General features: G+C 43.3%; 1 protein-coding gene across 1 annotated transcript in view; it reads right to left on the bottom strand.

Annotated features, from left to right (window-relative positions):
- Window positions 1–22,224, bottom strand: part of SYCP2 (synaptonemal complex protein 2) — a 244,855-nt gene that overhangs the window by 197,402 nt on the left and 25,229 nt on the right. The window contains 4 exon segments of the mRNA XM_030213454.1: window positions 3,303–3,327; window positions 9,036–9,143; window positions 11,094–11,222; window positions 15,837–15,974. Coding sequence (XP_030069314.1) covers window positions 3,303–3,327; window positions 9,036–9,143; window positions 11,094–11,222; window positions 15,837–15,974 — 400 coding nt within the window.

The raw sequence follows: 22,224 nt of genomic DNA, 5'->3' as shown, positions 1-22,224 counted from the left end.
GGCTTTGCTGGAGATCTTCTCAGAGTATGGGGACTATGCGGGCCTCCGACTGAACTTAGAAAAATGATGCTGGAGGGGCGATTTTCCGCTGAGAGCGCAAAGCTCCTTTACATATCTAGGAATCTTGCTACCTATGAATACCTTAAAGGTTGCATGACCTTAATGTCACTTGGTTGCTGGAGGAGACCCGGAATGTGCTACAAGGCTGGCAAGATTTGCCGTTATCATTGTTAGGCACAGTAAACTTGGTAAAAATGGTGTTATTCCCTAAATGGCTTTACGTGCTACAGACAATACCACTCTGGCTGCGCCGTAAAGATCTAAAGAGTTTCTATAAATTAGTGTTGAGGTTTTGCTGGAGGGGTAAGAAACCTAGGATTCGCTTCTCACACTTAATAGGAGGTTGGAGCCGAGGCGGGGGTAGGTGTGCCAGATCTAGCGCTATACAATCAGGCGTGCCAGTTGCGCCATTTAGGAGATTGGTACTTGGGAACACAGCGGTACACTCCCATAGCACTCGAGACGGCATACTTGGCGCCCTATCAGCTTTTCTCGCTCCTGCACCACAAAACACGGAACCTGCCTAGGGGATTAGGCAAAAATGTGTTGTTGCGGCCGCTCCGAGAGGTGTGGAGATCGCTTGTTCGGCAGCTCAGGGGAGATCCGGCAGCTACGGATCAGCTTACTATTTGTGGGAACTGTGAATTTATGCCTGGGCTGTTGAGTCATCAGTTTGTTGAGTGGGCACAGCAGGGGATTTCACGGCTGGCCCATCTGGTGGGCGGAGATGGGCAGCCCTTCTCAGATGAGGAATTGGCGAGCAGGGTGGGAGACTCCTGGGGTAATAGATTTGCTATACGACAGGTGAGGCACTATGTTGCTTCCCTGTCTGGAGACCCTCTGGGAACTCAGCTGGGGAGCAAGCTATGAGGTTTTTTTCAGTCTATGGGTGAGGGAGAGTTCACTATTTCGTTGCTCTTTAAAACACTAGCAGGATGGCAGCCTCCCAGAGACTACAAGCCTCTGAAGAGAGCTTGGGAAAAGGAACTGGGCTCGTCAGTGGCGTCATGGGATATAACTAAATCAATAGCAAGAATACCCCTGTTAGTGTCAGACGCCCGAATGAGAGAATGTGCATATCGATGTATTTACAGAGGATATGTGGCTACCTCTCAATTGGCGCACATGGGAGGGATTCAAAGCCCAGAGTGTCTTAAGTGTGGGAGGAGCCCCGGTACTCTGCTACATATGTTTTGGAGTTGCCCATCCTTGAGGAGGTTCTGGAGCCAACTCAGATGTTTCTGGGAAAGGCAGCTGGGGACTCCTGTTCTGGGGACAGTAGAACAATTACTTTTGGATATTCCGGGGTCCTTTAGAGGTATCGTTTTGAGACACTGATGCTCCGCAAGATGTGCCTATTAGCTAGGAAATGTATCTTAAAGTACTGGACGGTTAAAGACCCTCCAGCGTACTGGCACTGGAGGAACCAGCTGCACTTGCTGGTATCTTGGGAGGCTGGAGATGCTAGGCTCTCACAGAGGAAGCGAACCACTTTTCTGGCAATTTGGGGTCCTTATTTGCAAATTTTAAGCCCAAGAGGTCGCAGTTTACTTCTTAATGCAGAGTGAGCACACTTTGTTAAAGAATGGTTCCCTATGGTTCCCGGGGGGAGGGGTGGGTAGGGTGGGCAGAGATGGGTAAGGTACAGATAGGTTTTCAATGTTAATACAGATCTTATTGTTCCGGATTTTGGGCGCGGGATTATCTGACGAGTTAAGGCATTGGGCCACTATTAGATTTTAATACCTGCAGAGTTCAGTAGAGATGGGGGGATCTCGTATTAGTCTGGCAAAGTGAAGTATAATTTGCTGTTTGGGCATGTTTTGGGTTTCCTATCTCTCTTTCTCTCTCTTGATATAACTCTCCAATTAATAAGCTAGAGTTTGTAGATTGTTGGATTTGGGGAGAGGGAAGGACAAGATGGACAAACTAAAGATGGGTTAGCCTTTGAGACGCTGTTGTATACATGGCAAGTTTAAATGAGGTGCAGTTTAATGTGTAATTGTTTATTTTGGCCTGTCTTCAATATAACAACTTTAAAAGAAATGGGGAGAGGGGGGAGGGTTAATAATATGGTAAGAAAAAGAAAAATTCGAGAATGGTTGTACACTTACACTTTGTTACGATTGGTATATCGATTGGTATATATTGGTTGTTAATTCTGTGATAAACGAGACTGTATATTTTGTGGAGTTCTCAATAAAAATGTTTGAAGTTAAAAAAGAAAAAAACACTGTCTGATCTTCAAGGCCCTTAAAGGAAATGGCCCCAAATACTTTAAAGAACAGGATCACCTTCTATACATCTCCAAGGGCACTAAGGTCCTCCAAAGGAGTATCCCTAACTACACCCTCTCGAAAGGACATTAAATGATGTGATACCCATAAACAAGCCTTCTCTGGAGTTGCCCTCACATTCTGGAATGCACTCCCTGAAAGGCTTCACTTAACATAAGACTATCTCTACTTCAGGAAGCAGGTGAAAGCTGGGCTCTTCGACAAGACCTTTAATGGAAGAAGAAACTAGTCTCACACACACACAAGGAGTGACACAGGCTGCACATACTGCAGCAGGACGTGTTTATCCACTTCTACCCTAGCTAAGAATATTTAATCACCTCTCAGATCTCATGTGCAACGTTCTTTAAATTAGTCTCCTTATTTCTAACTCCTCCTATTCTCTTATCTATCTACATGTTTCATCTTTGCTTATATCCTACACAGTCTATTAAAATGTTTTATTATGTAATGTTGACATTGTAAGTAGTATTCTATGCCATACTTTGTAATGGTCTTTTGCCTATGTTTGACTTATTCTTACTGTACACCACCTTGAGTGAATTCCTTCAAAAATGCGGTAAATAAATCCTAATAGATTAATTAATTATAGCACTGTCCTATTCCATGGTATGGTTTGTATACCATCCCAGAGGACTCCTAATGAAGGCTTGACAGGTGGAACACGGCCTGTGTTGGGTCCATCTACAAAGCTCACGTAATTCTACTTGGGACTGTGTATGTGCCAATTAAGTATTCATTTATATTCATCCTGGAACAGATTTGTTTTGGTTACTCCCACTCCTTTTGCTTCACTTGTTGGACATTTGTGGGAGTGCTTCGTTTTCTCCTTTTTTTCTGGACTTCTATAACTGTAATCTAAAATATCACAAAACATACAGTTTCCCCCTATATCCTTAAGGTTAAACATTGAAAGCAGAGCTCCAAATGTATATGTTGACATACCATCATTGCTGACATCATGTACAACCTGAAAAAGAAATTAAGTATGGACAGTTCTTGAAATGCATTAGAGATGAAAACGCATGAATTTTATCTACAAAACTATTATGGCATGCAGCTACTGATGATAGCATTCCATGTTATATCTAACCTTATTTATCTATGTAATATTGCATACTAAATCACAACTTGTAAAACGTGACATAGAATTGACCATTTAAACTAACATGGCATACTCATTATGGGTATCTTGAAAACCTGACTGGCTAGATGTGTCTTGAGGACTGGGTTGAGAACCCCCTGTATTGAACCTTTTTTAGCTAGTGAAAGAGAATAATGTCTTACCTGATCATTTTCTTTCCTTTAGTCCTACCAGACTAATCCAGAACAAATACGATATGTTCATCAACCAACAGTGAGAAAAAAAAAAAGTAGTTCCAAGTGATTCATCCTTTAAGGGTATCACTGGAGGGAGTATGAAGCCGGAAGTATAACAGCAGCTGCAGTTTCTGAAGTCATTCGTGTAGCTGCTGTAGTTTAGAGCTATGTGGGCTGCTACTATTGTTAGTGTATAGATAAAAAAGTTACAAAAAGAGGGGGGAGAGCTCGCCTCGTACCCGTGAAATTACCAAAATAACACACAAAGCGAGCTTTTGTATCGGTATAAGTGAGACACTTAAAAAAAAGGAAAAAACGGGGGAAAAGACCTCAGAAAGCTGTGGCCACCAGCTGCAAGGCTGGCACAAACAATCTAAATCCTTCTAGCCACAGTACGTCTCTTTAATCATCGGTCAGAAAAACCTCTGATCCAACCTCTATGTGTCTTTATGATTCTTATAATTTCTTTTGTTTTTCTTATTCCATTTGTGCAGAAAACTTGGCAAAACAAATACTATAATAGTTGCTCATGAATTCCACTTAGCTTGACTTAGCTGACTGTATTAGACCATCCCAGAAAGGCATCCGGACCCGACGGACCCATTTCACCATCGGGCTCCTTCAGGGGATACTGGATACCGAAATCCTGTGTGTAGGTTGTGGTCAGTCAAGACTTGGCAGTTCAGCTCTAAAAATACTGCGGACTTGGTGCAAGAAGTGAAGGTCCAAAGTATTTTTATAATTTTTTTTCCATTAGCATTTCACACTATTCCAGAACTTGTGGGTAAATGTGCCCATGAACCTGCAGGTGGAGATAGAGAACACAGAATCACGCTGTGTCCTATAAGCCCTGTGTAGACCCCACAGCTCTTCAGTATTTGTATAACCAAGCAGTGTAAGAAAGGCGTCAACTCAACAATCTTGAACCAGAACCATATCAAATGACATCATCAACTATTTACAAACTCCTCTGAGAGAACCCGAACACAGAATAATTCGACTCTTATATAGGAAGAAAGGAGATGAATCATGGGCAGGCCTCTGGAAGCATGAAGCACTAATGTAAAGAAAATTATTTGGTAAGACATAATTTCTCCTTCCTTAGCGCTACGTCACACTATTACAGAACTTGTGGGATGTCCAAAAGCAATCCCTAGCTAGGGCGGAATCTGGCGTCACCGTCTGCAACGCTGTAGTCTTAAACTGCTGCAGAATGAGCAGCAGTCTCGATAACACTTAGCAAAGGTGTGCAGCAACAACTAGGTCGCTGCCCTACAAATGTCAGCTGAGGAGATCAATTGAGCTTCCACCCATGAGATTGCAATATACCTCGTAGGATGTGCCTGGAAGACTGAAGGTGGTTGCTTTCCGACAAAATAAATGCTGATAAAATGGTCTCCTTTAACCATTGAGCAATCATGGGCTTGAATGCTGCTAAGCCCCTGCTTTGCGTACTGAAGAGGACAAAATCTGTCCAACTTTCTAAACTCATTGGAGACCTCCAAATATCTGAGATGTACCTGTCTCACATCCATGGGGCATTAAGGACTGAAACCATTCCCATAGTCCTCTCTATGAGGAGGTGTTGATGCCCTTATACAAGTCGTTGGTGAGGCCCCACCTGGAGTACTGTGTTCAGTTTTGGAGGCTGTATCTTGCTAAGGATGTAAAAAGAATTGAAGAGGTGCAAAGAAAAGCTACAAAAATGGTATGGGATTTGTGTTACAAGACGTACGAGAGACTTGCTCACCTGCACATGTATACCCTGGAGGAAAGGAGAAACAGAGGTGATATGATACATACGTTCAAATATTTGAAAGGTTATTAACCTGCAAACGAACCTTTTCCGGAGATGAAAAGGCGGTAGAACTAGAGGACATGAAATGAGGTTGAAGGGGGGGCAGACTTAAGAAAAATGTCAGGAAGTATTTTTTCACAGAGAGAGTGGTGGATACTTGGAATGCCCTCCTGAGGGAGGTGGTGGAGATGAAAAAGGTAACGGAATTCAAAAATGAGTGGGATAAACATAAAGGAATCCTGTTCAGAAGAAATGGATCCTCAGAAGTTTAGCAGAGATTGGGTGGCAGCACCGGTGGTTAGGAGGTGGGGCTAGTGGTTTGGAGGCGGGGCTAGTGCTGGGTAGACTTCTATGGCCTGTGCCCTGAAAATGGCAGATACAAATCAAGGTCAGGTATACATATAACGTAGCACATATGAGTTTATCTTGTGGGCAGACTGGATGGACCGTAAGGTCTTTTCCTGCCATCACCTACTTACTATGTTACGAAAGGGAGGGAGTTCCACCTACTGGTTCACGTGAAAACGTGATACCCTTTCAGGAGAAAAGACAGAACAGGCCTCAGAGAAACGCCAGCCTCTGTAAACCGTAAAAAAGGCTCTTGGCAAGAAAGCCCCCGTTGTTTCGAAACATGGTGTGTCAAAACAATTGTCACCTAAAATCTAGCTTTCAAGATAAGATCCTTCACCACAGCCTAGGCTCAAAAGGAAAGCCTCCAAAGGATCACAAGGCAAGGCTTAGGTTCCATTCGGAACAAATGAGGTGGAGCAGGACCTGCAAACAGCCTGTCCCCTTTTAAGAACGTAATCACATCTGGATGAGCTGCCTATTAAGAATGCTGAATACGGCCCCCTGAAACAAGCCAACACCACCACCTCAATCTTCAGGAGCCCAGTGCCAACCCCTTCTCCGACTGGAGAAAAGAGAATCTGAGCTACAGAGGAAGAGGGGGGAATTCCTGCACTCGCACACCAACCCTCAAAAGGTTCTCCAAACTCTGGCATATGCCGCAAATGTTGACCTCTTCCTGGCTTGCAAGAGAGTAGAAATGACTGACCCCTTAAATACATCCTCTCAATGGCCAAGCCATAAGACCAAAGAGGGACAGATTCCATCAATTTCCATCCAGAAGTCGGATCAAATCTGCATACCACGGTCTTCTCAGCCAGTCTGGAGACACTAAAATAACTGACCCTGGGTGAAGAGAGACACTCTATAGAACACGTTCCACCATCAGCCAAGGAGGGAAAATGTACAGGAGCCTGTCGCACGGCCACGGAAGAAGCAACCTGTCAAGACCCTGAGCTCAAGGCTACTTGCAACGGATGAAGAACCTGACCACCTCAGAGTTTCCTTTGATGGCCACAAAGTCCATGAACTGAAATCCCTAGCGTGCCACAATTTGCTGAAACGCCTTGTTGGACAACTCCCACTCCCCTGGATCTAAGGACTTCCTGCTGAGGAAATCCACTTGCACTTTCTAGTCATACACAATGTGAACAACTGAAAAGCAGAGGAGATTCAGTTCCTCCCAGTGCATCAGCCAGGTAGCTTCCACTGGCAACTTCTGTCCCTCCCCCCCCCCCCCCCCACACCGTTTGTTGACATAAGCAACTACTGTGGCATTTTCCGAGCATATGCCGACTAGGGCAGATGTCAGGAAGCTCATGAAAGCCTGTAGGGCCAATATCGGATCGCCAGAAGATTGATTGATCATTTCGCCTCCGGTAGGGACCAGATATCTTGTATTACACGACTCCAATAATGTGCCCCCCCCCCCATCCAGACAGGCTGGCATCCGTTGTCAATACCTTCCATTGAGTCACAGGGAAGGGACTCCTTTGCTGAGGTTGTGCTCTGATATCTACCATCTCAAAGTGCTTCCGGCCTCCAAGGACAACAGTGAGCAAATGTTGTAATCCTGGGAGACTGGTGACCACTGGAAAAGAAGCGACCTCTGAAGCATAAGCACTGACACCCCAGGGACCATTTCCATTGCCACTGTCATGAAGCCCAACACCTGAACATAATCCCACACTCGAGATTAGCTCTGAAGAAAGAGCAGCCTAACCTGCTGTTGGAGCTTCGAACACATGCGCTTAAGAAGAACAGCTTCTCCTGGTCTGTGCTGAAGATCACTCTGAGATACTCCAGGGAGCAATGCGTCAAAAGTGCTTTTGTCAAACTCAATTACCCATCCTAAGGACTGCAGATGATGAACTACTAACTCGATTGTGAATTTGTTGTCTGCCAAGGACAGTGCCTGAATGGAATAGTGAACAGTGCTCTGGAATACCACTTACCTCAATCAGGAAATGATTAAAGACTGCTAGCTGGGAAACAAGGGACCCAGCTCCACCAAGTGTCATTTGGGTTCACGCAAGAACCGAGCACAATTCAACCAGCAATGAACCCTCCAGCTCAACTGACACACTGGAACAAACCGGGACAGGAGCTGACAAACAAGCACCACCATCCACTAGGAGATATAGAAAAATTGTGAACATTCTATGCTGCGCAATATCTTTAAAGAGTGGAGTACTTGGAACTACTTTTTTCTCTGTCTCTTTCCACTGGTTGATGGACATAACTCATCTGTTCTGGACTGGTCTGGTACAGATGAAAAGGAAAGATCCAATTTACTAAAAAGGGCTACCTTGCTATCATGCATTTTAACGTGTTATTTATCACACTTCCCATTTTATGCAATGGGACATTTCCTAAATATACAAGCTGAACATGTAGTGCATTTTAATAAATCTAGCACCATATTGGTTTTGTTCCTAAATTAAGGGGGAAGGGGTGGAAGAGGAAAGCGAATGGGACTTGATATACCGCCTTTCTATGGTTACATTCAAAGCAGTTTACATACTATATACAGACACTTATTTTGTACCTGGGGCTTTGCCCAGAGTCAGAAGGAGCTGCAGTAGGAATTGAACCCAATTCATCAGGATCAAAGTCCGCTCCCCTAACCAGTAGGCTACTCCTCCTCCTTAATAAGACACTTATTAAGCATAATGGAAAATTATGTTTGGGAAGAATCCAACAGAAATCCTACAGTGCTTTCCTAGTGCCAGTGGCGTTCCTAGGGGAGCTGACACCCGGGGCGGATCGCCGATGCGCCCCGCCCCCCGGGTGCAGCGCGACCACCCCTCGGCGAAAGGACACCCCCCCCCGGCGAAAGGAACCCCCCCCGGGTGCACGCTGCTGGGGGGGTGCCGCGCGCCTGTCCGCTTCGTTCGTTTCCATGCTCCCTCTGCCCCGGAACAGGAAGTAACCTGTTCCGGGGCAGAGGGAGCACAGAACGAACGTAGCGGACAGGCGTGCGGCACTCCCCCCCCCCCCCCCCCCCCCCCCCAGCGGTGTGCACCTGGGGCGGACCGCACCCACCGCCCCCCCTTGGACACCACTGCCTAGTGCAATATTATATAAGTATTGCACAAGGTACAAGGAAATGTGATAACACTTGTCACACCTGAAACCTTTTTCTGGCAAAGAAAATCCTACATTTATAAAATGAAATCAGTATGTTAAGTGATTAAGTAAAACTAAATTACCATTATGACGTCAAAGAAATCTTCAACAAGGTTAATAAGCGTTTCATTTTTTTCATTTCTTTGTCCACATATTAGAATCTCTTTGATCTTTTCAAACCAGGTAACCATGTAAATAAACAACATATATGCATTATTTTAGTTGAGTTCCCTCAACAGTAGTTACGCCTTCACAACTACCAAACTACCAGAGCCCAGTGATAGTTATGTCCATCTGCAGACTTATGTCAATGTCACACACATTTACATACCACTACCCTCCCCAGATGGGTCCGGTCAAAGTAACAAAATAAACTAATTCATCATATAAAAATTTATACATCATTTTTAAAAAAACATATATTACAGCACTCCATGGTCAGGTCAGATCATGAAAACAAATGAGTTCTGAACTGGTCTGGTGGAACAAAAAAAAAAACATAAGTACAGTTTACAGAAGGCAGATGTGGTCATTAACAATACTAATTACGATATTTCAATATCCAGCCTTCCTGGCATAAACTATTCCTTGGACTTAGATTTTCACTGTGCATCAAAAAACAAATTATGCTCACTGAGTGCTAATCCTACCTTCTGTAATATGTAAACTGGCTGATTTGGTACTATATGGTTTGGGTGTTTCAATAAATTTTGAAACTGATGCTTCATAAAATTACTATATAAACAGTTGAAGGACCTATTCACTTTTACACATGTAGGGAGTCTTCTACTAAACTGGGGCAAGCTTTTGCACTTACTGTACTTTAACAGCAAATATTAACACACAGTGGACCTAATTCTATATACGTTGCCTAAAAATATCAGCGTCAAAGGAAAACACGATGAGACGTATTCTGTAAACCGCACCTAAAGTTAGACGCAGTTTACAGAATATGCCTAAATCTGTCCACATGACTAAAATTTAAGCACAGCCATTTACGCCAATGAAAACTTGTTGTAAATGCTCACACCTAACTTTAGGTGCAGAGCAGATTCTTCTATAACGCTGCGTGTAAATTTTTGAAATGCCCATGACCCAATCATTCTCTTCCCATAGCTATGTCTACCTTTTGGGATCTGAGTGTAGGTTACCGCTGGGATAGCGTGGGAGCCCTTACCGCCACCTCAATGGTTGACGGTAAGGGATTCCCTCCCCCCCCTCCCTCAAAATGGCCGCACAGCAAGTGCTTTACTTCCATACGGCCATTTCCTGCAGGAAAGCAAGACCTTCCCTTTTACCAGCTGCGGTAAAAGGGGGCCTCGGTGTGCGTGTAAAACATACGCCGACGCCAGCACCGGCCCCCTTTTGCCACAGCTTGGTAAAAGGGGCCCACAATTAGTGTTCTGTATGGTCTATGTAACAGCATCATCTAAGTAATTTTTTTGTCTCTTTTGCTCTACTTCCAGTTCTATTCTGTACAACTAATTTCTTATTCAAACAAATTGAAACTGTGTAACTTTCAGAAAACAAACTATTACTGTACAAGTCTGAGAAACGTGCCATAAATGAAGAACCGATACTTTCCGGTTCACAGCAGTGGCAAAGTCAAGGAGGGGGCCTGGGCCCCACACTTTGGGTTCAGGCTTCATCCAAACATGTACTGCACCCATTAATATCGCTGGCAGTGATGCTGAAGTCCCACCAGCCAAAGAAATTTGCTGCCAAGCCGCTCTCCTCCTCCTTCTGCTGCTGTAGCAACCCGGAAGTTGGCAGAGTACCTCCAGCTGCTCATGCCAGGGCTCCTCACGCATGCTCAGTTCGTGCAAGAACTAAGCATGTTCATGGAGTCCTGAAGTTAGCGGCTAGAGGAAACCCATCGACATCCAGGTTACCGCAGCAACGCGAGGAGGGGAGCGGCTCGGCAGTGAATTTTATTTCACTGGCAGAGCTTCAGCATCCACACCAACAAAGGAATTATTTTTAAACGCATGTGTGGGGGGAGAGGGGGGCAAGGGAATACGTTGCCCCTCAGTCTACTTCTGGGCTCCCCCCCCCAAAAAAAAAAATTGGGGGGCTTTCATAAGTACTGCAAAAAGCTACTCTATTGGGGGTTTTTTGGTGTGTGTACTCAAAATACTTATCTTTTGAACAAGACCTTGCTTAATCATTGCTGTCAATCCATCTTCACCATGCATAATAATATTTTTACCATATTTCTGCAAAGAATTCATCAAAATTGATACATTTCTGATTTCCTTTTTGTCAAGCTCCTGTAAATGAGATAAAATAAAAAGACTGGATGGACCGTTCAGGTCTTTATCTGCTGTCATTTACTATGTTATGGCAGTACAGCCTATACAATCTAACATAGTCAAAGGGAAATAAGATTATGCAACCTGATACTTGGTGTGCAACATACATATACAGTATGCTTACCGATTGTAAGCTCTTTGAGCAGGGACTGTCTTTCTTCTATATTTGTGCAGCGCTGCGTATGCCTTGTAGCGCTATAGAAATGCTAAATAGTAGTAGTAGTATGCATAATAGAAACACTTGCAGCACAATGGCGCAGTAACTAGGGTAAGGTTAATACCACTGCCCCCAAACGCATAAAGCAGTCAATCATATAGAACAGTACGCAAGTGAGTTGGAGAAACAGCTACAACTTTAGTGGATGACCTTACAGAGAAATATGGTGCTTACACCTAATTCCCTGAGCCCTTTAACCCATTTGAGTGAGGTGCCATTGAGGGTTGCTCATCCATCACCATAATGAACCAGGGTCCTGCTGTAAGTTGCAGAACCCCAGCACAGCCTAATTCTGAACTGAATGGGCATCCTACATAAGCATGTAGCCTTCCACCTTGAAAATATATATGCCAGCTTTACCATATGTGAATCCAGCCCAGCACTTTGGACATGATCTAGGCACAGGTCTCTCAGATCCCGTTACACAGTTCAGGACACCAGCCATAGCCACAGTGAAGCATGCCCTTCTGGATCCTCTCTCTCCCCCTCCCCCAAAGCTCCTCTTGTTCAAGCATCTTACCTCAAGTGAACATGCAAACAAAAAAATTGATACAACTCTTCACATAATGAAACTTGCAGAACACTAGGTCAAAAAGAAAAGCATCCAAGTTGTTCACAAAAAAAAAAGACAAGATGAGGCTGCATGAATGCAACACATTTATATTCTAATCAACCCTTAACACTATGCTAACTGCAAAAAGTGGGGGTTAGGAAGCAGCACTAGAGGCAGGGGAAGATACCAAGAGGAAGGTTGGAGCATGGCTTCCCCATTTCAATTACCAACCCACCTCCTTCCCCAGAAGTTGAGGCTAATCCTAGGTTGGTTTGGACTGCTTGGTCAGGGCTGCACAGCCCACCAGGAAGGAAGATATGGAAGTGGCCATAGCCACATGACTGCAGGGCACCCTATTATTGGATCGGAAGTCCCTCACTGGTCCAGGTGTGGGTTGGGGGCATTGAGGAGGCCACTAGGCAGCTCACCCTGTTATCACCCATGCATAGGAGTGTAGTGCACGACATTTTTTTTTATAACACTGACACAAAATATTTAGAAAACTCTTATCAAGATTGTTAAATAATAACCAACAAGTATATAATAACACTAACCTCTAATGACTATTCTCTGAACATATAACTGATCCTCAATCTTTTTCACTCAGGGAATCACATTAGAAATGAGCAGAGTCCAAAGGAATTGAAAAAGTAGCGAATTAAGCTTTTTGTAGAAGGAGCCTTAAACAAAATAGGGATCATACTAAAGCAATAGTTAAACCTTGGTGCTAATACCAATTTTAAAGCTTTAATTTTACCCTACTAGGATAGAAAAAGTGTGTTCCACAAGTTCGACAGATTGTTGGTTAATTGTAAAATAGTAGATTCATTGAGGTTAAGAGTTTCTTCTGGGGAGGTACTATAATTTATGCCTAAATATTTAAGTTTCTTAGGTTCCCTAATAAATGGATATTGGGCAACTGTATGCTTTAGAGCAAATTTAGAGAGGCATGAGGGCAGATTTAGACCAATTGATCTTATAACCTGATATATTAGAGAAGGAATTGATACAGTCAAGTAAATGGGGGATGGAGTCAGTTGTTCTGTACATTGCAATATCGTCTGCATATATGACTCCTTCAACAAAAACTTTAAATCACTAATTTCTAAATTCCTTTGGAAATCTTCTACACCTAGAATTGCATTTTAAAAACTATAACTCCCCCGGCACTTGGGTGGCTTAAACATCCCAGACTTTAAACAATACCATCTTGCTTTTCAAGCCTCCCAAGCCAAATTCTGGTACTCCCCCTCCTCGTCTTATGATATTCCTCGATGGGTGAAATTTGAGACCGAGAAAATATTTCCCACACCTCTTCCTTTGCTCCCTTCTATGAACAAATATCGCTACTCTGAAGACCAACTGATTTTAAAACAGACCTCTCACTCTATAAATATAATTTGCAAGTTGTTTAATCTTAAATGGTCACATTCAACAGATCTATTCATCGTGTACAACTCTATTTTCCCTTGCAAGTCCTCTCCAACAATTTGTAAAACTTGGTGTTTCACTAATGTCTGGTCTCCTAATCAATAATGGTCCAATACTAATATCATTCCTTTTCAGGTATTTTGTCAACTCTATAATATTCTCACCAACCACAAAGGTTTTGGAATCAAATTACTCTACTCATAATGCAGCTCTATCCATCTCCGGAGTCACATCTAATTGCTACTTCAAACTTCTCAACTCTATGTCAATCTCTTACGTCTCTGAAGTCTGCATCCGGTCGTCCCGTTTTCGGCGATAATGAAAACCGAGGACGCCCATCTCAAAAATGACCAAATCCAACTTATTTGGTCGTGGGAGGAGCCAGCATTCGTAGTGCACTGTTGGACACCAACCAGGCACCCTAGGGGGCACTGCAGTGGACTAATCGATGCACTAACTGAACTGTAAAAGCCCTTCCCTTACCGATCCCTTTGCGATTCGGAATGGAATGGGCATAAATGAAGGAAATCGCATGCAAATGAGCTGCTCGCTGTTAGCTCATTTGCATACAACTTCCTTCCTAAGGAGGAGAAGCCAGTGCAGACCAGACAAGGTATATGCATGGCTGCTCTGCGCATGCCAAAGACGTCTTCATACACGCAGACAAGCTGCGTGTATAATAGCCGTCTACAACCTTAAACAAATTGTCATCTACAACCTTAAAAAAAAAACACAAGTCCAGATGAAAACGTCCAAGTGCTCGTCAGGGACGTATTTTTTTTTTTTTTTTAGTATTTGTGAAGGACGTCCAAGTGTTAGGTGCCTTCGCTATGCCTCTGTCTCTGCAACGGGCAGTTGAGGATGTCCAAAATGTGGATGTTTCTGTGAGAAGGACATCCATGCCTTTGCTATGCTTCCGACACCCCCTTTATTTATTTATTTATTTATTTGGATTTTGGATCACAAGTAGCAGCAGTGGGATTTGAACCGGCCACCTCTGGATTGCAAGACCAGTGCTCTAACCACTAGGCCACTCCTCCACTCCACTCCCTTAAAATTTGGCCATCCCCGTGGGGGGGGGGGGGGGGGCAGTTCAGTATGTCCAAAATTTTGAAAGGACATTCACACCTTCGCTATGCCATGCCTCCGCTGACACGCACACACACCTCCCCCCCCCCCCCCCCCCAGGGACCTGCATACTGCTGCGATGGACCAGAGTATGATACTTGAGGCTGGCAAAAAAAAGTTTTTAAAGTTGATTTTTCAGGGTGGGAGGAGGTTAGTCAGCACTGGGGGAGTCAGGGAAGGTCATCCCCAGTTCCCTCCGGTGGTCATCTGGTCAATTCGGGCACCTTTTTGAGGTTTGGTCGTAAGAAAAAAAGGACCAAGTAAAGTCGGCCAAGTGCTCGTCAGGGACGCTCTTCTTTTTTCCATTATCACTCGAGGATGTCCATCTGTTAGGCACGCCCCAGTCCCACCTTCGCTATGTATCCAACACGCTCCCGGGAACTTGGGTCGTCCCCGCGACGGGAAGCAGTTGGGGACGCCCAAAATCGGCTTTCAATTATGCCGATTTGGGCAACCCTGAGAGAAGGACGCCCATCTCCCGATTTGTGTCGAAAGATGGGCACCCTTGTCTTTCGAAAATAAGCCTGCTGGTGTCCTCCTATCTGACAGGCACAACTCCTTCTTTGGAGGGTCCTCAGTCTCTCATCACCACCAAGGTTATATCCAATTGTATTTGCCATATGTGGGCCGCATAGCCTCAGTTCCTCCTGTCACCTTGACATGTAACATGTACTATTTACTGAGAAACTAAAAATATGCTGAAGACAGTAAGGCTAGGAAAGCTGAGGGCTAGCAGGGCCATATTACAGGCCTAGAATAGGAAGGAATATACAATATAAATAAACCATCAGATTTACATCTATATAATAGGTGTAGAACTCAAACAGTAATTCATACTGTATTAACGGAAAGAAAGTTGATATTGCAACTATGCTTTTATAGCCTGTTACTAATTTTCCTATCTTATTAATTTCTTTCCAAGTCAAACAATTAAAATTTTTACTAATAACCAGGTAAGTACAAGTGAAAAAAAAGAGAACCAGAGTGGTCCAGTTTCGTAATGATGCTCAAGATTACCAATATCCAGTGACAGAGAATATATTAATTTACCAACATTTCTTCTCGTTATTCAATTCCCCTAAACCACATCATTTTAATAAATTGTGTTGGTTTCTCATCATCATACCTAAGCCCCTCAGGTGCAGAATTTGCAGCCCAATCTTTCTCAAATAATCTTTAGAATCATGAAGCAGATGCAATGTTACAAACAAGAAGTTTCTGAACTATTACAAAGTTATATTACCCTACATATCAGTTTGTTTAACTTATTGAAAAACTGCTTGCTGCATTTTTGAGACACATCACAGTTTTCATTCTGCAGAAAGTCTTCTAATTGCTGAAAATCATTTTTTCTTGAAGCTTCATCAATATATTTTTCCAACTGCCAAAACAAAATATAATATTAATATATAAATATATATTTTCACACTTTCAAGCATAAGCATCTTAGTAGTGATTCATTACAACTAACCCATCAGGAAGAGAAAATAGACTAGGGGCAGCGCTTCTCAACTCTCTTCTCAAAGCACACCTAGCCAACCAGGTTTTGAGGATTAATCAGGGGCGTAGCCAGACAACAGATTTTAGGTGGGCCTAGTTAAGAAGTGGGTGGGCACCAAATGTTCTTCCCCCCCCCCCCCCCCCCCCCCCACCACCACCAAAAAAATATCTCAGCCGGCAGGAAAATTGCACCTTGGCAGTCTGCAGCAGGCATGCGCTGAAAACTGAGTATGCGCAGGTGCCAGTATTGTGGAGAGTAGAATTTTGTTACTATCAGGGGAAAGTCTTCAGCTGACAGAGCTTGGGATCTTCATCAGCTACCGCTAAACATGTGCTACTGTTGGGTGGGCCTGAGCCCTAAGTGGGTGGGCCCTGGCCCACCCGTGGCTACGCCACTGGGATTAATACAAATAATAAAGAGACATTAGATCTTACCTAATTATCTTGAGTATCACCAGACCAATCCAGTCCAGAACCTGTGGGTTATGTCAATCTAACAGCGGATGGAGACAGAGAAACAAAAAAAGTTCTGTGTGCTTCACCTTCTAAGGGCACCGTGAAGCATGAGGTCATCAGTATTTTGGAAAACCAAACAATAAGGAAAAATTGTTTGTGCCTCCAATCTCCCAAAAAAGTTCATACATTTCTCTCTTTTTTTTAAGATGGTGTACAGCTAACCATTAGCAAACAAAAATTAAATAAACAGAAAGAACAGTGAACCTCCAACAACCACGTCAGTTGAACAGGGTGGGAATCTGGACCAGTCTGGTGAGACTCAAGGAAAGAAAATTAGCAGGTAAGATCTAATTTCTCCTCCCTTGTTGATTTCACCAGCCAAGTACAAAACCTGTGGGATGTATAGGAGGGATTCTGTAACCCCTGCTCAAAGCACTTCCACTCCAAAGGAAACTTCTATTCTTGCAGGAACATCCAATCTACAGTGCTTAGCAAATGTATGTAGCAAAGACCATGTCACTGCTCTGCAAATATCACTTGGCCATCATGCAAACTTCTGCCCACGAGCTTGCCATACCTCTAACGCAGAGATTTTCAACTCAGGATATCCTGAAAACCCCAACTGGCTTGGTGTGCCCCGGGGACTGGGTTGAAAACACCTGCTCTAGTGGAATGAGCTCTCAAACCTTTAGGAGGCTGTTTATCTTTGAGAATATAAGCTGAAAAATAGTCTCCTTAAGATACCAAAAAATATGACCTTTAGAGGCTGCGTGACCTTTTTTTGCTGCTACCAAAAAGAACAACATCAGAAGTTCTAAATTCAATGCTTGCTTCCAAATATCTGATAAGTGTGGTGATGGACATCTAACATTGTCCCTGGTACAAAAATAAGTACCTGAATGTATGTAAACCGCTTTGAATGTAGTTGCAAAAACCTCAGAAAGGCGGTATATCAAGTCCCATTTCCCTTTCCCTAACAAAAGGTTTTAAATTTGTCTTCACATTCATCCTTCTGCTAGAAGCCTGTCTAGAGGAAGGTTTAGGCTTACCTTCTGGCAACCTGTGAGGTTTAATTTCTCCCCAAACTTCTTTAAGCCCTTCCCAAATATCTTCTCTCTAAAGGAAAGACTAAACAAATTTTGGAGGCAGAATCAGCTGTCCAATTAAGCAACCAAAACAGACACTGAGCTGAAACAGATAGGACCATACCTCAAACTGTGGTGTTAATCAGGTCGGATTGAACATCAACCATATAAGCTAAATGTGCTTACAGCCAAGCAGCCTAAGGACTGGTCTCATCCTCTCCAAAAGGAACTTTTTAACCAAGCTGTTCCTAACATAGGCACGTTCTAGATACAAAGGCACTACACACAACTGCCTGAGTCCTAAGGGCTTAAACTTCAAAAACTTGCTTTAGTACCAATTCCAATCTCCTGTCTTGTATATCTTTTGAAGCCAAGCACCTTTCACAGGGACAGTAGTTTCCTTGATGACCGCAGGTATCAATGCATCCACCTTAGGCTGTTTAAATTTATCTTTCTACTCAGGCATTAAAGCATATAGCTTCGCCATAGTCCTGCTTCTGGCGACACCAACTCAGCTGAAATGATGGCATGAATTTGCCTGGTGTAATGCAAAAGCTCTGGATTGCTTTCTAATGCCCTCTATTATGGGCATTACAAGCACAAATAGATTTCCAGGTTCGGGGTCACGTAACCAATCACAATTGTGGCTGTGGTTTGGATAGCAATTACGAGCATTCTGCATTTGAGGTCATGCAAGAACATCCCCCAAGTCTGCCCTTTAATATTGTTATTAGCATTGTTGCATGCTTCAACCCTGTACCTTCTCAACACTGTGGCTGTGGTTTGAATAGTGGTTATGAGTGCAAATAGATTTCTGGGTTTGGGATCACGTGAACAAATTACATAAGAACGTCCCCCAGAGTCCACCTTTTAAAATTAAGTTACTAGCAGCATTGCAGACACATGCTCCATGGACAAGCTCCAGGGGTGAACTCCAAAGGGGAAGGGGACACATGGTAACTGCGGGAACAGAGACAGAACCCGCGGGGACAAAATCTGTCCCCGTGTCATTCAGACAATGATGTTTTGATTTTTTGGAAAAAGAAGCAAAAATGCTGGCCAAAACTGACAAAACTTGCACGGAGGCTCCTGTGAATTTCTGTATCTTCTGAGAGGACATTTTCTATTGTGGGAAGGACTGTTGAAGACAGGACAGCTAGACTGAATCCTGAGACTGTTGATAAATTATTATTCATCCACAGATTAAAAAAATCTTCACAGGGCATATTTCTCCTCCGCTAGGGCATACAGAGCGGGTTGTATTTTGTATCCCTGGCATTTTAACAGGGTGGATTACAGTTCCTTGGAGTATTAGAAGTCAGTTGGAAGGGGTAGAGGGTTGGAAGGGTAGAGGGTGGCGGGAGTTTATTTCAGTTGCTCATTGTTATTATTTTCTATTTGTGATTTATAAACAACAGTTGTACAGAATATTGTTCCTATTTATATAATAAAATGATTTAAATATAAAAATCATAAGTGTTCAAGGCTTGTACAGATGAGGAGAAAGCCCGCGGGGACAGAGCTCATGGGGATGGGGACCAACTTTGTCCCCATGTCATTCTCTACTCCAAAGTTTCTTCATCACTTTTTTTGGCAGATAGGTCTTTCTTTCATTTTTCTTTATTCTTCCGAGTATCCCTTGACTTAGTTATTCTGGACACGGCTCCAGCCAACCCAACTTTTCCCATTCCCTTGCATTGGAGGCACCATGCTCATTGTGCACACTCTCACACTCTGTCTCCACACTATAGACTACTCACTCCATGCATTACTAGTTTGTCGATTGCTAATCAGTTGGCCAACTTGTCTGTTGGACTTAACTGTAGATCCAGATCTGCTTCCATTCAGACACTAATTTAGACTTTAATCTTCAATTACCTTGTCTCACTGAGACTTGGATTAGAATGAGTAAAGAGACCTTCTTGTCCAGTGCCTACCCCCAGGCTACTCTGCCTTCTATTCCTCACAATCATCGCAGTGTGGGGGCGGTATCACCTTTATCTTTCCCTCTGACATTCATATTTTAGAACTTTCTTCAAGTGAATTTTCCTATCCGTAATTTCTGTTGTTGACGTTTACTCTTCCCTTCCCTCTCTATATCCTTATCTAGTTCTACTGTCCATCCTCACTTTCTGTTGATCTCTGGAACTCTTCTTTCGCAAACCCTGGCAGATGACATATCTAAATTTCTCATGTTAATTGTGGGGGACTTCAACATTCAGGTTGATGACCCCACTTCTAATCAAGCACCTGCATTCCTCTCATTTATGGATGACTTAGGTCTCTAACAGCTTATCAACACCCTTATGCAAATCGCTGGACACATACGTTGGATCATGTTTTGGCCCCCAAGTCATCCTATTTTTCCCTGAGCAACTTTAGGTCTCAACCTGTTTACTGGTTAGACTATTTCTTATTATACTTTCTGCTTCAGATCCCACTTTTCACCCCCACTAGATCAGGAACGTCATCCTTCCCTAGGCATTTGTGTTGTACAGATCCTACTCACTGTTCACAATTGCACACTTTTTTCCCCCAAGAGTGCACAGGATTTAATATCGATGACCAAGCCTGGGTCTGGAATGAAACATTATCTTCTCAATTCAATATATTAGTTCACACCTTCTCAAATAGCAGCTTAGAAAAGATGAGCACCTAATGCGCAAGCACAGGTCACCATCATCGCTCGCTAGAGTAAAATCTTGCAATCGCTCATACAATTTTCACTTTAAAAAAAAGGCCATGCAGTCATTTTTCATGGTTGATCAGTTCCTCCATGTCCTCAAGTAGACAATTATATATAACTATCATCCCCTTTCTACACAGGAAGCTCTCCTTCTGCCAGGGTGTCTCTCACAGATACAAGAATTTAAGCCACATATCTAACATCTTCAGAGATATTCCCAGACAGTACTGATAATGCCACTTCAATAAGCTACAACTCTCAAGAGTTATGGAATCAGAAGAAAAGACTGCAATATTCTGAGCTCCTTTAAATAAATAAGCATTGTGCAACAACAAAAGCTCAGGAGAAAATTCCAGATTTTAGGGGTCTTTTTGCGCATTCCAGAGATGATAAGGGACTCCCTTAAGAAACTCCCTCAAGAACACCCGGAGCCAAAGCAGCAGATAGTTAATTGGTTCTGAATCAGCAACCTGAGACTGAGTAGATAAAATGGCTGCCTCTCCTGTATTTTCTGAGTGAGGAGTTTGGGACCAAGAGACCAGAATCAGCAAGTCTTCTTCCGGGACTAAAAGTAGCTGATCTTGTTCCTGTATGTTTGCGCCAAAACATGCATGTCCACCCATGAAAGGAAGGAGCAGTAAAAAGAATTGCACTGCCTCCCTAAACCTTGCTGAGCTCCGCAGCATAAGCATCAATTAGCTCTCTCTGCTAGTGTCTCCATTTTAACCTAAAACTGACATTTTGCGTAACCATTCAGGACTCACAGAAAAGCAAAGTTACTCACCCATAGCAGGTGATGTATGCTCTCTGCTCCATGGAAAAACAAATACTGAGGGACTGGAACTCATACAGGGGGACTGTGCATGCAGGAAAGAACTACTGCATGCACGGTGGGATGCTGCTAGAAACTTCTACAATATTCTCAGTCAGTGTTTGCACCAGGCTCCATTGGATGATGTCACCCAACTGTGAAAATACTTGACCTGCTGTCCTCAAAGAAAAAGCAGACATCCCTCAAGGCAATGCCGGCTTAGAGTTCCCCCACTTGCCCAAAAATCACCACACCTGATCTGCCTTCTTGCTGCTTCCGAAGTGGCAGATATAAAATTTAATTAAGTTGTTGGGGGGGAGAGAGAGAGAATTCCTCCACTTATGATTTTTTTTTTTTAAGTTTCCATAACTCCCTTGGCTCTGCTGGTAACAAGTTCTCCAACTGGTCCAAGGGCAAGCCTCACAAACAAGCCCAGTTGCTGCACGGTTTGCTCATTACCATCCACTGGACACAGAGAAAATACCAAAGACCTAATACTGCATGGCACTCTTATAGAGCAAAGTATGCAGAACTTGTTTCTCTGTCTCCATCTGCTGGAAGATGGTGTCTGGAGTGGTCTAGTGAAAACGATAAGGAAGCATTTGATATATTTTAATATTGGATCTCTAAGATATATAATTTTTATCTTATGCACAGTTATCGAGGTAATCCTGAAAACCCAAATGATTAGGGTGGCTCCAGGAGTGGACTGAGCAGCACTGGATTACGAGCTGGATTTACTCAGCAAAGAGTGCTCAAACTCTGTCCTCAAGAGCCATAACCCCACTGGATTTTCAGGATTTCCACAATGAATATGCAAAAGATTTAAGCACACAGTGGAAAAAAAACCGTGAAACCCTAACTGGCTTGTAGATCATGAAGACATAGTTTGGGCACCCACTTTTTTTCCCCATACACTAAGAATATAAAATGCTTCAGAACTCCCCAAACTTATTCTGGTGACCCCATAGACAAGTTATGTTTTCAGAATGTCCCTAATGAATATGCATTATAGCGAATGCTACATACCTGTAGAAGGTATTCTCCGAGGACAGCAGGCTGATTGTTCTCACTGATGGGTGACGTCCACGGC

This window comes from Microcaecilia unicolor, chromosome 8 (genome assembly GCF_901765095.1).
Source record: "Microcaecilia unicolor chromosome 8, aMicUni1.1, whole genome shotgun sequence".
Lineage (NCBI taxonomy): Eukaryota > Metazoa > Chordata > Amphibia > Gymnophiona > Siphonopidae > Microcaecilia > Microcaecilia unicolor.
The sequence above is the reverse complement of the archived record's forward strand: the minus strand, read 5'-3'. Positions and strand labels throughout refer to the sequence as shown.